This window comes from Dromiciops gliroides, chromosome 1 (assembly GCF_019393635.1).
Source record: "Dromiciops gliroides isolate mDroGli1 chromosome 1, mDroGli1.pri, whole genome shotgun sequence".
NCBI lineage: Eukaryota > Metazoa > Chordata > Mammalia > Microbiotheria > Microbiotheriidae > Dromiciops > Dromiciops gliroides.
The window spans coordinates 561,787,551-561,804,569 of record NC_057861.1 but is presented as its reverse complement, the minus strand read 5'-3'; the positions used below and the strand labels follow the sequence as shown (position 1 = coordinate 561,804,569).

Below are 17,019 nucleotides of genomic sequence, written 5' to 3'. Positions count from 1 at the left end.
CTCAACTACTTCTGGGACTCACAGGCTTTTTAATGGAAGCTTAGCACTTAAAGTGTCCATACACTCTTTTTTCTTTAAAGTTGCCCAATTGTTTCTCCTGTCAGCATAAACAGGGCACAACTTTCTACTTGCTTTTGCCAACCATATAAAATTCTCTGGACTTATTCTCTTTGACGCATCCCACTGATAGTGCTGCAGTCAGAATCAGGAAGGGAAGGGGGGAGAGAAAAGGAGAGAAAGAAGACTCTCCATTTCCCTGTTTCTATGTAACTCCAAGTAGCTTTGTTTGGAGTAGAAGTTCTTAGTCATAGGACTTCAGCAGACCAGGAGCATCTCAACCCATGTATTGCTTTGGCAGCAGCCCTGGAAAGCAGAGACAAGTGGCATTGTTCATGCAAATTAAATGAAAGCCAAAAGCTGTTCTTTGGACTTAAAATTCTTTTTCTTCTCTACTTTTACACATTACCAGTAATGCCCAATTTTAAACCATTCTACCCCACACGATGTCAAAAGTGGTCCCAAATCCCTAGGCACTGGATGCCTCCATCCTCCACAGCCAAAATTGCCGTGAGGAAAGAGAGGGACTTTGGGACTTTAGGACATGCGGTGTGTCACGATTCGATTCTAGCCCCCTCCCTGAAACAATTTTTAAAAATCTATCATCTTTTACAATGTTCATCTAAAACTATGAATGCATAGTATAGAATTTACATTCCAAAACCTGATTCAAACTCTGAATCCATTTCTACCCTCCCCCATCTTCCCAGCCTGGGCAGAGCGTGGGAAAGGCTACAACTACAGATTCCCAAAGACTGTACACATGAGGACAACAGTCAACAGACACACAACTACACACACAGAAAGAAACCGACAGCTGTGAGATCTCCTTTTTATCCCTTTTTTGTTCCTTTTGATCCTCTTGTTATACTCAAAAACTTCCCCCACCATCTCTCCAGCATCCTACCTAATGGACTGTCAGAAGAAATGCTGCTTCCTGGCTTGAGCTCATCCCCAGGGCCCAAGATGCTAATTTGGTTCCAATTTTGTTTCCAGGTTCTCCAGCATCCTACCCAAAGAAGGAATGCTGCCTCCTGGGATCACTTCATTCCCAGGGCCTGAGATACCATTATCCCTGGGGAAATACCTCTTCCCCCTCATCTCTCCCAGCATCCTACCCAAAAGACTTATCAGGAGTAATGCCGCCTCCCGGGTTGGGCTTTTTCCCGGGCCTCGAGATGCCTACCTACTTCTGGGACTTATTCCCCATTCTGCCAAGTTTTTGTCCTAATGGTTGTGACCTACCCTAACCTCCTAAACTTCCCACCCCTGGAGCTTCAGGCTTTCTCTCTCTCTGCAGCGCCACCTTTCACTTCCCTCTTCTCTGACTCTCTCCCTCGAGAGACAAAAGAACTGCAAATCTGAGCTGCACACTCGCTTCATGCCTATGGCACATCTCATTCACGCACTTTCATTTCCAGTACCCACAGAATGTACCCCAGTTGGCCGGGAAGTACTAAGGTAGTCTGCCTTTCCTTGCCTGGGTCTGTGCACAAAAGTGTTTGATCGCCGCGGTTCAGTCCCCTTCTTTCCTTCTCTCTCTCCTGCTGCCTTTTCTTCCCTTGCTTCCCCTTGAGCATTACCTACATGCTGCTGCCGCTTCTTCGAATCCCCTCAGAGACGAACTGGCTGCAGATCCCCCCGTGGGCTCAGCCAAAGAAATCAGCAGGAAGCTCCTGCTGGACCCTCTTGACCTCCACTGGACCAATCTTCCTCTTCAGGTTCCCGGCCAATGCACCAAATTGTTAGAAACCCAGCTAACCTTTCATAGTGTTGCACAGCTTCAGTGTCAGCAGCTCTAGTGTTGGCAGCCCTAGTGTTGCTAACAGGTTGCTGTTCAAAAATTCCAAGCAGTCAGCAGTTGGTGAGTGAAGGCTTTATGCATCTTTGCAAAGATGGGCACTCTTCTGAATATGCCTGAGAGTGCAGTGAAGTGAGGCCCCCTCACCTCTACTTATAGCCCTGCAGGGGTCCCCTCCGACCAATCACATGAAGGCATTTCAATACCCCTCATGTACATACCCCCCAGTCAACAGACAGCATCACAATAACAACCAATCAGATTGTACTAAATGGTCCAAACACGGTGCTAGAAGCTAGGCAGGTGGTCCAAGTTGACCAATCAGATTTTCCAAACTACAATACCAGGCCTTGACCTATTCTGGGCAAGAGTGTGGGCTCCTCCTCCTCAGAACGATGCTGTGTATTTAATATACATAACTCTTCAAGAAAAAAAAAAACCTGTCTTTGGATTTGACCAATCACTTTGCTCCATTGACCAACCAAACAGATTGTGGCCTTAGGCCCCAAACCTCTGCCTGAACAAGAATATCCCCATTCCCCACTTAAGAGTGCTTCTGTAAATATAAGCTTTCAAAACAAAACTCAAATCAGGGCTTGAGCTCAGAATCACTTGAGGATCACCTCTCTCGCCTCAAGGTGAACTCCCAGATCAGCCCAACTCCCACAAAACCCAGGCCCTTCTTCAGGTCCTGCTTGGCTTAAGGCCCAGGGGCCTCAGCTCAAAGCCTCTTGTGGGGAGCAGCCCCCTACTGGGAGGTATGGGGCCATAAAGCTGTAGGGCCTCAAACAAGACTCACTCTCTACCTTAAGGGCTCTGAGAAGAATCCAAATACAGTCTTTCTCTCATAATAAAGGCAAGGGGTAAAGTAGTAAGAACACTGTAACTAGAACATTAACAACTATGGAAACTGGGACTATGAATCTGATGGTATAAATGAAAGTATAAAGGAAGGAGAAAAAAGGCAATTATGTGAAACTAGGAGGGATGATGTTGGATTTTGGGGATGTGATCCCTTTGGAGAGCTCATGTGGGTTCTCAGTGGCCATTGCTTTCCTTCTCAATGAGTTCACTCACCAATGACTTCATTAATCTGTTGAGAAATTTATGATGGTTTGAATTTCTAGAGTTGAAAAAAGCATGGCCCTTTAGGGAAATGGGAACATTTTCCTCATATCCAGACTTTCTGGTAATTCTGCAAGAATTCTGAGAATACTGACTGTGATTGGTTCTGTCATAATACCAGAAAGTCTTCTGTGACTACGAAGGATATTGACAGTCCTTTGCTCACAAAGTGACAATGTGCCCCTTTTTCTAGTGAGATGAATCACAGATTCTGGGCCTTGAACACACTGGCCCCCAAAAGGGATTTCCAGCCTTCCTCCCCAGGGTGCCACTCTGCAAACCTAATAGAGAAATCCCCCTGCCTTACCTGCCATTCCCAGGTGACCCTTGTACTGTCACACTCTCCCACCTCCACATGCAGCTCTCCCCCTGTAATGTCAGGATCTCCTCTCACCCTCTGCAAACTTGACCTTCCTTCAGGAAACCTCCCTGATACATTGTCCCAGCTGGAAGTCATTTCCTCCTGGCTCTTTCCCTTTGGTTCAGTTATACAATGCTGAGGTCATTAAAGAGTTTTCTTTTGATTGTTGGTGTTCATCTCTTCCATTCCATTATTGGATTATATATTCCTGAAAGGCAGAGTTAACATATCGTGGCAGTTTTAGGAAGGCCTTATTAGCTGCTCAGGCAACTTCCATGGCAACAGATTGTGACTGAGTATTTATTAAGGAGCAGGTAATTCAGAGATAGGCAGTATATTTCAGAATCAAACATGTAATTTGTGAATGTTAGTAGTAAAAAAGAAGTAGAAGTCATTAAAACAGGAAGGAACAAACTGCTTTTGCAAATGTTCAGGTAACAAAAGGGGAAGAACAAAATAAAAAAGCAATTCGAGAAAATGAAGGAAGAGAGGAAAAGTCCAGCCTTCAGAAGCACACAGAGAAGGAAGATTCAGCATCAACAAGCTTAGCAACACAAGCACCCTGCAGTTTAGGTAAGACTGAATGATCCTGGACTCCACTGATGGGAGATTCAGGAATTCATAGGTTCCTCAAGAAGAGCTTAAGGGTGAGGAAGAGAGAATTCAGAGACATCTGGGTTGGTGACAGAATAAATTTTGAATTGCCATTGATGTGGATTGTGTCTAGCCAAAACAGGTATGAGCATGAGGGATGATCTAAATATCATTACCCCATGTCCTTGGCCTTGTTTTGTCTTGGTTTTGAAAAATAAAAACCAAAAGTTGGAGGAGGGCTGAATGAATTACTTTTATGGGTGAATCTGTGTTTTGTCTTCTGAAATCCTTACAAGTGGTCCCAGAGCGTTAGTGCTAGTATGATTTTGGAGGTCATCTTGTTGGAACCTGCTGTCATTTGTCAGAGCAATGAATGAGGCACAGAGAGATTAATGACACAGCTGTCTAGCAATGGAGTAGAGACTCAGAGGCTCCTAATATAGTGCTTTTGATGCTGGACCACACATGCTACTAATTATATGACTGATGTCCAGGTTCCTGTTTTGCTTTGCTGATCAGCGGGCTAATTTTCACCATTTTTCTCACTGAATTCTTCTTATTTCTTGATAAAGTTGGGGAACAAAATGAACCTTCGTGGGAATCACCAGTGAACCAGCCTTCAACCTCTTTTGGAAGCTTCTTTTCCCGGTAAGTTCTGTGTTGGAAAGGAATAACAAAGACAGATCAGAATAAAATGGTTTGGCCTGGCTTGGATTTAACTGTTTAACTATGATCTTTTTCCTTTCCTCTTTGTCTTTGGGTCCTTTCTGTGTTTTTCGTTCTTTTGATTCTGTTTGACTGATTGCTGGTATCTCATGGAATCATTAACTTCCATCTGCCAAATTCTAATTTTTAAGTCATTATTTTCTTCAGTATGCTTTTGTATATCCTTTTCCATTTGTCCATTTTTTCTCCCATTTGATGAATTGTATTTTTAAGGAATGGTTTGCTTCAGTCAATTTTTGTGCTTCCTTTTCCAAGATGTTGACTCTTTTTTCATATTTCTTTGGGATAACTAATTTTTCTCCCTTCTTTACCCATTTTTCTTGTACTCATCTTATTTGATTTTTAAAATCCTTTTTGAGGTCTTCCAGGAAGGCTCTTTGTTCTTGAGAACACCAGTTCATCTACCCCCTGGAGGCTACACATGTAAGCAATTTGACACTATTGTCTGAGTCTGAATTTGTGTTTTGGTCTTCCCTATTGCCATAGAATCTCTCCATGTTATGTGTCCTTTTCTGTTTCTTACTGGTCTTCTAGCCTATTTTTTTGACTTTTAACGTTGAGATCGACTCCAAGGGAACAGGTGTCAACAAGGTTAGCTTCTGGTGCAAGGGCTAGGGGCCTGGTCACTGGCTTTCTGCTCTCAGGTCTCTGTGGCTTGTGGATTCCTCACCTGCCTGGGCTTGCTCCATATGCTAGGATGGCTTGGCCTAGTCCCACGTCCTCTATGGGTGGTTCTCTGCCTGGCACTTTGCCTTCTCAAGCCGTGGCTGGTGGGTCTCAAAACTGGCCTGGTGTACCTCCAGCCTGCTGAGCCAGGGCCAAGGGGCCTCAGCTGCTGATCTGTGCTGTGGCCAAGAGCCTCTTCCTGACTTTCCTAGACACCCTCTATGCTGTTCTGAATTGCACTGCATAACACTTGGACTTTTCCTGAAGTCTTCTAAGGTATCTCAAGTTGGAACACTGTGTCTCTCCATCTTTCTGTGGGTTCTGTAGCTCCATAATCTGTGTATAGGCTTGATTTAATGTTCTTGTGGAACATTAGGGAACTTCAGGAGGGCTCAGGCAACTTCCTGGCTTCTCTCTGCCATCTTGTCTTTGCCTCCGAGTTCTTTCTTAGAGTGCTGTCCAAAGATTTTCACCTAGATGTCTGAATGTGGGCAGGCAGAGAACCTGGCTTCCAATCCTTGCACTTCCACTTTTACCTCTTTCCTCAAAGGCAATAGCCTTTATCTTCTGGACTCATTTTCCTGATCTCAAATATCAGGGAATAGAACTAGAATGACATGCAGTTTCTGAAAGTATGGCCTTACTCTCTGCTGGCAAGTCATAGAGCAAGGGCAAGCAGATATGCTCCTTTGGTTGTGTGCAGGACTGAATCATCCAAAACTGATGAGGACTTTTTAAGTGCCCTCCAAACCTTGTTTCAATGTCTAAGAATTTACTATGGGGGAGAATGAAATTTTCTCTTAATAACCCCTAAAATAAAAAATAACACCTCAATCATGTGCTCATTTGTATGCACACACAGACACATAGAGTTTTCATCTCCATTTCCTCGTATTGTTTAGACATAGAGCACTTATATCACATAAAGTTCATTAGTACAATTATTATATAATGTGACTCAATTATTACTGTGCATCTTTAATTGTTTATTAAAACAGGTCCTCTTTATTCACCTTGGTTTTTGGAAGACTCAGAAAAAGATCAAATGTGGCACCAAATGAGGGAGAAAATAATGGGAAGGTAACCTTTCATTTTAGTGAATTTTCATGGAGATTGAAGTATACCTGTTTCCCCATTTTAACGACTCTATGGTCATTCTCTTTGTAACCTGGATTGTGAACAAGGAACACAGAAGCACAAAGTTCTGTGGAGGGTTAGTTTACGCATAATAATTACCAAGCATTGGGTGTGAGATGTGAGTTTGATAAGCAGTCTTACAAAGTTATGTGTTCAATGCAGGCCTTGGAACAAATGACCTCGAAGAGCCTTTCCGGGTCTGAGGTTCTATGGTTTCTGCATTGTAGGACATTCCCGGCTATTAGTGGGATCTCCCTTACTTGACCTGGCACTTGTCTTCCAGTCAGAAACAGAAAAAAATGATTTAAACCCACAGAATGAAAGAGTCCTGTGAAATGTGAGGCTTGAGTCAAAATAGTGTTAAGGTTTTGTTTTTTTTTTTAAGCTCTTGTAGTCTAGAAGGTCCAGATTATATGATATTCCTAGATTTTACAGTACAAAGTTTGTGGACCTAATGAAGTTAAGGGGTAGACGAGTAAGAACATTGAAACTAGACTATTAACAACTGTGGAAATTGGGACTATGAATCTGATGGCATAAATGAAAGTGTAAAGGAAAAAGAAAAAAAGTTAATTATGTGAACCTAGGAGGGATGATGTTGGATTTTGGGGATGTGATCCCTTTGGAGAGCTCATGTGGATTCTTAGTGATCACTGCTTTCCTTCTCAATGAGTTCACTAACCAAAGATTTCATTAATCTGTTCAGAAATTTATGATGGTTTCTAGAATTTCTAGAGTTGAAAAAAGCGTGGCCCTTTAGGGAAATGGGAACATTTCCTCATATCCAGACTTTCTGGTAATTCTGCAAAAAGTCTCAGAATATTGACTGTGATTTGCTCTGTCGTAATACCAGCAAGGCTTCTGTGACTACTAATGGTATAGGCAGTCCTTTGCTCACAAAGTGACAATGTGCCCCTGTTTTCTCGTGAGATGTAACACAGATTCTGGGCCTTGAACACACAGACCCCCAAAAGGGATTTCCCACCTTCCTCCCCGGGATGCCACTCAGCAAAGCTGATGGTGCAATCCCCCTGCCTTACTTGCCTGTCCCAAGTGCCCCTTGTACTGTCACACTCTCCCACCTCCACATGCAGCTCTCCCCCTGTAATGTCAGGGATCTCCTCTCAACCTCTGCAAACTTGACCTTCCTTCAGGAAGCCTCCCTGATACATTGTCCCAGCTGGAAGTCATTTCCTCCTGGCTCTTTCCCTTTGGTTCAGTTATACAATGCTGAGGTCATTAAAGAGTTTTCTTTTGATTGTTGGTGTTCATCTCTTCCATTTCATTATTGGATTATATATTCCTGAAAGGCAGAGTTAACATATCTTGGCAGTTTTAGGAAGGCCTTATTAGCTGCTCAGGCAACTTCCATGGCAACAGATTGTGACTGAATATGTTGTAATTGTATTTATTAAGGAGCAGGTAATTCAGAGATAGGCAGTATATTTCAGAATCAAACATCTAATTTGGGAATATTAGTAGTAAAAAAGAAATAGAAATCATTGGAACAGGAAGGAACAAACTGCTTTTGCAAATGTTCAGGTAACAAAAGGGGAAGAACAAAATAAAAAAGCAATTCGAGAAAATGAAAGAAGAGAGGAAAAGTCCAGCCTTCAGAAGCACACAGAGGAGGAAGATTCAGCGTCAACAAGCTTAGCAACACAAGCACCCTGCAGTTTAGGTAAGACTGAATGATCTTGGACTCCACTGATGGGAGATTCAGGAATTCATAGGTTCCTCAAGAAGAGCTTAAGGGTGAGGAAGAGAGAATTCAGAGACATCTGGGTTGGTGACAGAATAAATTTTGAATTGCCATTGATGTGGATTGTGTCTAGCCAAAACAGGTATGAGCATGAGGGATGATCTAAATATCATTACCCCATGTCCTTGGCCTTGTTTTGTCTTGGTTTTGAAAAATAAAAACCAAAAGTTGGAGGAGGGCTGAATGAATTACTTTTATGGGTGAATCTGTGTTTTGTCTTCTGAAATCCTTACAAGTGGTCCCAGAGCGTTAGTACTAGTATGATTTTGGAGGTCATCTTGTTGGAACCTGCTGTCATTTGTCAGAGCAATGAATGAGGCACAGAGAGATTAATGACACAGCTGTCTAGCAATGGAGTAGAGACTCAGAGGCTCCTAATATAGTGCTTTTGATGCTGGACCACACATGCTACTAATTATATGACTGATGTCCAGGTTCCTGTTATGCTTTGCTGATCAGCGGGCTAATTTTCACCATTTTTCTCACTGAATTCTTCTTATTTCTTGATAAAGATGAGGAGACAAAAGCACCTTTGGGAGGATCCCCAGTGAATCGATCTTCGACCTCTTTTGGAAGCTTCTTTTCCCGGTAAGTCCTGTGTTGTAGATGAAGAACATGAAAGAACAGAATAAAATGGTTTGCTTGGTTTTAATTATTTAAAAATGATCTCTTTCCTTTTCTTGTTATCTTTGAGTCCTTTCTATTTTTTTCATTCCTTTGATTCTGTTTGCACGTATTTCATGGAATCATTGACTTCCATTTGCCCAATTCTAGTTTTTAAGTCATTATATTCTTCAGTAAACTTTTGTACATCCTTTTCCATTTGGCCTTTTTTTCCCTCCCATTTGACCAATTGTATTTTTTAAGGAATGGTTTGCTTCAGTCACTTTTTGTTTTTGCTTTCCCAAGCTGTTGACGCTTTTTTCCTATTTCTTTGGGGTAACTAATTTTTCTCTTTTCTTTGCCCATTTTTCTTCTACTCTTCTTATTTGATTTTTAAAATCCTTTTTGAGGTCCTCCAGAAGCGGTCTTGAGACCAGCGTTTCATCTTCCCCATGGAGGTTTCACGTGTAGGCAAATGGACAGTATTGTCCTAGTCTGAGTTTGTGTTTTGGTCTTCCCTATTGCCAGAGAAACTATCCATGCTCTGTGTTCTTTTCTGTTTCTTACTGCTACTTTAGCCTATTTTTTTGACTTTTAAATTTGAGGTCAGCTCCGGGGGAACAGGGGTCAACAATGTATGCTTCAGGTGCAGGGGCTAGGGGCCTGATCACTGGCTTACTGCTGTGAGATCTCTGTGGCTTGTGCATTCCTCACCTGCCTGGGCTTGCTCCATATGCTAGGATGGCTTGGCCTAGTCCCACATCTTCTGCGGGTAGTTCTCTAGCAGGCACTTTTCTCTCTCAAGCCAGGGTTGGTGGGTCTCACACCTGGCATGCTGCACCTCCAGTCTGCTGAGCCAGGGCCAAGGGGCCTCAGCTGCTGATCTGTGCTGTGGCCAAGAGCCTCCTGACTTAGCTAGACACCTTCAACCTTATTCAGAGCTGTACTGCCCAACACTTTCCCTTTTTCTGAAGTCTCATAAATTATCTCAAGTTGGAACATTGTGTCTCTCTTTCTTTTTGTAGGTTCTTTTGCTCCACAATCAGTGTATAGGCTTGTTTTAATGTGATTTTGGAGGGAAACTCAGGAGGACTCAGGCAACTTCCTGGCTTCTCTCTGCCATCTTGTCTTTGCCTCTGAATTCTTTCTTAGAGTGCTGTCCAAAGATTTTCACCTAGACGTCTGAATGTGGGCAGGCAGGGGACCTGGCTTCCAATCCTTGCACTTCCACTTTTACCTGTTTGCCCAAAGGCAAGAGCCTTTATCTTCTGGACTCATTTTCCTCATCAGAAAGGTCAGGGAATAGAACTAGAATGACATGCAGGTTCTGAAAGTATGGCCTTACTCTCTGCTGGCAAGTCATAGAGCAAGGGCAGGCAGACATACTCCTTTGGTTGTGTGCAGGACTGAATCATCCAAAACTGATCAGGACTTTTTAAGTGCCATGCAACTGTGGTGTCAGTATCTAAGGGGAAGAAATAAATTTTCTATAAATAACCCCTAAAATAAAAAATACACTTCAAACTTTTGCCCATATGCATGCACACACAGACACATACAGTTTTCAACTAATTTTCCTTATATTGTGTAGACATAGAGCACTTATATCACATAAAGTTTGTTAGTACAATTATTATATGATGTGACTCAATTATTACTGGGCATCTTTAATTGCTTATTAAAACAGGTCCACTTTCTTCACCTTGACTTTCCGAAGACTCAGAAAAAGAAGAAATATGGCACCTGATGAGGCAGACAATAATGGCAAGGTAACCTTTTATTTTAGTGAATTTGTCATGGAGATTGAAGTATACCTGTTTCCCCATTCTAACGACTCTATGGTCTTTCTCTTTGTAACCTGGATTGTGAGCAAGGAAAACACAAACCCAAAGTTCTGTGGTGGGTTAGTTTACGCATAATAATTACCAAGGAATGGGAGTGAGATGTGAGTTTGATAAGCAGTCTTACAAAGTTATGTGTTCAATGCAGGCCTTGGAACAAATGACCTCCAAGAGCCTTTCCAGGTCTGAGGTTCTATGGTTTCTGCACTGCAGGGCATTCCAGGCTATTAGTAAGATATCCCTCACTTTACCTGGCACTTGTCTTCCAGTCAGAAACAGAAAAAAATGATTTAAACTTACAGAATGAAAGAGTCCTGTGAAATGTGTGGCTTGAGCCAAAAGATGGTTTGTTGTGTTTTTTTTTTAAGCTCTTGTAGTCTAGAAGGTCCAGTTTATATGATATTCCTAGGTTTTACAGTCAAAAGTTAGTGGACCTAATGAAGTCAAGGGGTAGAGTAATAAGAGCATTGAAACTAGACCATTAACAGCTGTGGAAATTGAGACTATGAATCTGACGATATCAATGAAAGGAGAAAGGAAGGACAAAAAAGGTACGTCTGTGAACCCCGGAAGGATGATGTTGGATTTTTGGATGTGAAGTCTTTGGAGAGCTCATGTGGGTTCTTAGTGATCACTGCTTTCCTTCTCAATGAGTTCACTAACCAAAGATTTCATTAATCTGTTCAGAAATTTATGATGGTTTGAATTTCTAGAGTTGAAAAAACCATGGCCCTTTAGGGAAATGGGAACATTTCCTCATATCCAGACTTTCTGGTAATTCTGCAAGAAGTCTCAGAATATTGACTATGATTGGTTCTGTCACAACAGAAAGGCTTCTGTGACTACCAATGGTATAGGCATTCCTTTGCACACCAAGTGACAAAGTGCCCCTTTTTCCTAGTGAGGTGAAACACAGATTCTGGCCCTTGAACAGATTGACCCCCAACAGGGATTTCCAGGATGGCACTCTGCAAAGCTGATGGTGCAATCCCCCTGCCTTATTTGCCTTTCCCAAGTGCCCTTTGTATTTTCACACCCTTTTAGTGTTAACATATCTTTGTTGTTTTTTGAAGGCCATATGAGTTGGACAGGAAACTTCCATGTAATCAGATTGTGACTGATTATGTTGTAATTGTACTTATAGAGGAAGAGAGATAGGTGGTACATTTCAGACTCAAACATCTAATTTGTGAATGTTAGTAATAAAAAAGAAGTAATTAGAAAAGGAAGGAACAAACAGATTTTTAAAATTTTCAGGTAACAAAAGAAGAAAACAGTCAAGAAGAAATGAGAGAAAACGAAGGAAATGAGGAAAAGTCATTACTGGAGATGATCAGAAAAGAGCCAGCACTGAATGTCTTATTCTTATCACAAACATCCTCCACTTCAGGTGAGACTGAATGATCCTTGACTCAACTGATGGGACATTCAGGAATACACGGGTTCCTCAAGAAGAGCTTAAGGGGGAAGAAGGAAGTTTTCAGAGGCATCAGGGTTGGGTGAGGGAATTTTGAATTGCCATTGATGTGGATTGTGTGTAGCCAAAACAGGTATGTGCCTAAGGAATGATGTAATTAGAATGAGCTCATTGGCTTAGTCTTGTTTTGTGTTGGTTATGAAAAATACCACCAACAGGACCTTGTTAAGTTGGGGGAGGGTTGAATGAATTACTTTTATGGGTGACGCCGTGTTTTGTCTTCTGAGATCCTTACAAGTGGTCACAGAGTGGTGGTAGTAGAAGGAACTTTGGAGGGCTTCTTGTTGGAACCCTCTGTCCTTTGTAAGTGCAATGAATGAGGCACAGAGAGATTAATTACACAGCTAGCTAGGCATGGAGTAGAGATTCTGAGTTTCCTATGACAGTGCTCTTGATACTACACCATACATGCTACTAATTAGATGACTGAATTACAAGTGGCTGTTATCCTTTGATAATCAATGGGGTAATTTTCAGAGTTTTCCTCACTGAATTCCTCTTATTTCTTGGTAAAGATGGCGATGAAAGTGGACTTTTACCACGATCAGAACTGAGGAAACGCTTAGCCTCTTACAGCTCTTCCGGGTAAGCCCTGTCTTGTGGATGGATAACTGCAAATGCAGTAAATAAAATGGTTTTCCCTGTTTTGGTTTTAATTGTTGAGCCACCAGCTTTTCTTCTTTTCTCTTTTCCTTAGAGTCCTTTTTTAGAGTGCTGTCCAAAGATTTTCACCTAGATTTCTTTCTCTGTGTGTGGGCAGGCAGAAGAGCCGAGTTCAAATCCTTGGTCTTCCACTTTTACCTCTTTGCCCATAGACAAGCGTCTTTTTCTTTGGCATTCAGTTTCTTCATCTTAAATATCAGCGAATAGGAGTGGAATGACTTTCAACATCTCAGTAGTATGACCTTACTGTCTGCTGGCAAGTCATAGAGTAAGGGCAGGCAGACACACTCCTGTGGTTGTGTGCAGGATTGAATCATCACAAACAGATTGGGACGTTTGCAAGTGCCATCAACTCTGGGGTCAATATCTAAGAATTTACTCTGGGCGAGAAAGAAATTTTCTATGAATAAGCCCCCAAATAAAAGAACACCTCAATTATTTGCCCACATGCATGTACACATAGCCATCGACAGTTTTCAGATACGTTTCCTTATATGGTAAGACATAGAGCACTTACATCCCATAAAGTTCTTTAGTAAAATTATTATATAATTCAATTCAATTTGTACTGTTCATATAGACTCTTTATTAAAATTCATCCTCTTTCTTCACCTTGGATTTCAGAAGAATCAGGAAAAGATCAATTTTGGCACCTCATGAAACAGAAAGTATTGAGGAGGTAAACTTTTATTTTAGTAACTCTGTCATCTAGATTTAAGGATAGCTGTTTCCCCATTCCAACTACTCTATGGTCAGTCTATTGGTAACCTGGATAGTGAGCAAGAAAAACAGATACGCAAAGTTAAGTGGGGTGTTAGTTTATGTGTCATAATTAACAAGGAATGGGTGTGAGATGTGAGTTTCATAAGCAATCTTACGAAGTTAACTGTTCAATGCAGGCTTTAGAACAAATGACCTTGGGGGCAGCTAGGTGGCGCACTGGATAAAGCACTTACTAGCCCTGGATTCAGGAGGGCCTGAGTTCAAATCCGGCCTCAGACACTTGACACTTACTAGCTGTGTGACCCTGGACAAGTCACTTAACCCTCATTGCCCTAGCAAAAACAAAACAAAACAGAACAAAACAAAAAACCACCACCACCACCAACAACAACAACAAAACAAAAACAAATGACCTCTAAGAGCCTTTCCAAATCTGAGATTCTATGGTTTCTACATTGCATGACACTCCAGGCTTTCAGTAGCATCTCCCTTTCTTGCCCTGCCACTTTGGCATCTAGTTAGAAAAAGTGAGTTAAAGCGATAGAATGAAAGATTATTAGGAAATGTGAGGCTTGAGACAAAAGATATTTAAGGGTTTTTGTTGTTGTTGTTGCTGTTGTTTTATCTCTGTTAATCTAGAATTTTCAGATAATATGATATTCCTAGATCTTAAGGTACAAAGTTAGTGGAACTAATGAAGTTAAGGGGTGGAGTAGTAAGCGGGTTGTTGACATGAGGACATTAACATCAGTGGATTTGGGAGTATGAATCTGATGGTGTAAATGAACGTATAAAAGAAGGAGAAAAATGGTAATTATGTGAATGTAAAAGTGACGATCTTGGATTTTTTGGATGTGATATCTTTGGAGAACTCATGTGGGTTCTTAGTGATCATTGCTTTCCTTCTCAATGAGTTCACTCACCACTGATTTCGTGAAACTTTTCAGAAATGTATGATAGTTTGAATTTCTAGAATTGAAAATAACACAGCCCTTTAGGGACAGGGGAACATTTCCTCATATGGAGACTTTCTGGTAATTCTGTAGGAATTCTCAGAATACTGACAGTGACTGCTTCTGTCCTTATTCCAGAAAGGCTTCTGTGCCTAGTAAGGTTCTAGCCAGTGCTTTGCTGACAAGGTGACAGTGCAGCTCTGTTCTCTAGGGAAATGAAACACAGATTATGTGCCTTGCACAGACTGACCCCCAACAGGGATTTCCCACCTTCCTCCCCAGGATGCCACTCTGCAAACCTAAGAGTGCAATCCCCCTGCCTGACTTGCCTTTCCCAAGTGCCCTTTGTACTGTCACACTCTCCCACCTGCACATGCAGCTCTCCCCCTGTAATGTCAGGGATCTCCTCTCTCCCTCTGCAAACCTTGACCTTCCTTTAGGACGCCTCCCTGATACATTCTCCCAGCTGGAAGTCATTTCCTCCGGGTTCTTTCTCCTTGATACAGTTATACAATGCTGAGGTCATTAAAGAGTTCTCTTTTCATTGCTGGTGTTCATCTCTACCATTTCATACTTGGATTATATGTTCCTGAAAGGCAGAGTTAACATGTCTTGGCAGTTTTATGAAGGCCATATTAGCTGGACAGGCAACTTCCATGTAAACAGATGGTGAGTGAATAAGTGGTAATTGTGTTTATTGAGGAGCAGGTTGTTCAGAGATAGATGCTATATTTCCCACCACCATCTGACTCCCATTGGCTGGTTGTCCAGATGTCCAATCTACACACAAGATCTAACGGAATCAGAGGAGAGGGGAGGGAAGTTCTATAACAACAAAAGAAAACAAAAACAAAATGCAGGTGTTCCTGAAGTTGAATAACAAAAACAGGATGCAGGTATCCCTCACATTACATTAAAGAAACAGGACGATGATGTTTCCAAAGTTAAGTAACAAAATAGAAAAATAGTTAACTTTCATATAGGTTTTTTCTTATGCTAAAAACTGCCCTGCTTCTGGCAACCAAAGGGCAGCATAAATACATTTTTTCTTCCTCCCTAGGTTCTTTACCATTCACATAGAAGTTCAAGAGCTGACATACCCAACCTTCTGAGGAGCTGTACTTTAGCCAGAGTACAGCATCCCCTCTTAGTGGGGCCCCTGCCCACACTAGGCAACAATGCTTAATCCTAGTTTTCCTATCTTTGCCCTTATATTTTGCTACATTGTTCCAATGACCTCATCTAGCCCATAATGGACTATTGTCAGGTACGCCAGATAAATTCTTATTTTTATCTAACCTGCGGCTCTTTGGATCGTCTTGTTTGGGATGTCTTTTAGCCAGGTGCCCTCTCGGGTCTTTTGAATCCCACAAACTCAACAAGCCCGAGGATGTATGACTTTTCCTAAAGTCCCTCCTATATCTTGTTCAGGATGTCTATCAGTCTTTTGACTTTTTCAACCCTGCAAAGTCAACAGGCTTTAGGCTATTGGAGGGGTTACCATCACTCAATTCACATGGTAACAAAAAACAGGATAAACCCTTCATAACATATGAGAAAAACACACCGCTCCCCCCCCCCTCACATAAGTAAAAGCACATCACCTTGAGGCTCGATGTAAGCTGCCCATGAAACCCTTATTAGAATACTTCTAGAATTAATTTACACGTGTCATGGCAAGAATTTACCAAGGATATACTTTATATCATTTGATCCAGACTTAATATTGTATTAGGAAATCAAGACCATCTTGCACTGGTTAAATAGAACAGTATACACAAGGGAGAAGAAAAGACAATAAAATTCAAACTGGCTTAAAACACAGTCTTCAGGAATGAAAATCTCTGTGAATAACATGCAACAATTTCTAAATATTATCATAAAATGAGTATAATTAGCCAGTTAGACACATATTGAGGAATGCATAATTTCCATCCATCAACAATTTACCAATTAAAACATACACTCACAGTGAACAGACCATATTTTACAAAATATCTCTTGAGCACAGAAATACTTGAAAGTCCTTCTGTTGAATCATCAGAACAAGCATATAAACATTTTCAGAATCACCAGCTTAGTAGTCCTGGGATTACAAAAGGTTTCTGATTTCTATTCAATAATCTGATGTTCCCAAAGCTTTCTTTTTGCTATGACATAAGTGATGAGTCCTACAAGTTCAGGGAATGCCATATTAGAAATTCCTATTTATTATTACCTGAAATTGGGAGAATATCTCCAGGAAGTGTGACAATGAAAGATTCCCAGCAACACTTGAATAATAAACTAAGACGAGTGTAATTCTTTACAGAGGAAACCCAAGGACCCATGTGCTTTCTCCATGACATTTTTGGCACCCCAACATTGCAGGGTACAGGGTCTTCCTCTCCTCTCCCCATGCAGCACCTGAAGGTAAGAAGGCATTTTGCATAATCTCTCTCGCTCTCACGCGCGCTCTCTCTCTCTCTCTCTCTCTCTCTCTCTCTCTCTCTCTCTCTCTCTCTCGCTCTCTCTCTCTCTCTCTCTCTCT

At 41.6% G+C, this 17,019-nt stretch overlaps 1 protein-coding gene across 1 annotated transcript; it reads left to right on the top strand.

Moving 5' to 3' along the window:
* Window positions 1-1,644: 1,644 nt before the first annotated feature.
* On the top strand, window positions 1,645-15,675 carry LOC122751817. Its single transcript, XM_043998984.1, has 12 exons — window positions 1,645-1,801; window positions 1,845-1,921; window positions 3,779-3,917; window positions 4,511-4,586; window positions 6,329-6,410; window positions 8,010-8,148; window positions 8,742-8,817; window positions 10,520-10,601; window positions 11,931-12,063; window positions 12,666-12,735; window positions 13,438-13,492; window positions 15,550-15,675. Exons 1-12 carry the CDS (start codon window positions 1,645-1,647, stop codon window positions 15,673-15,675), a joined length of 1,212 nt encoding a protein of 403 aa, XP_043854919.1.
* Window positions 15,676-17,019: the final 1,344 nt, after the last annotated feature.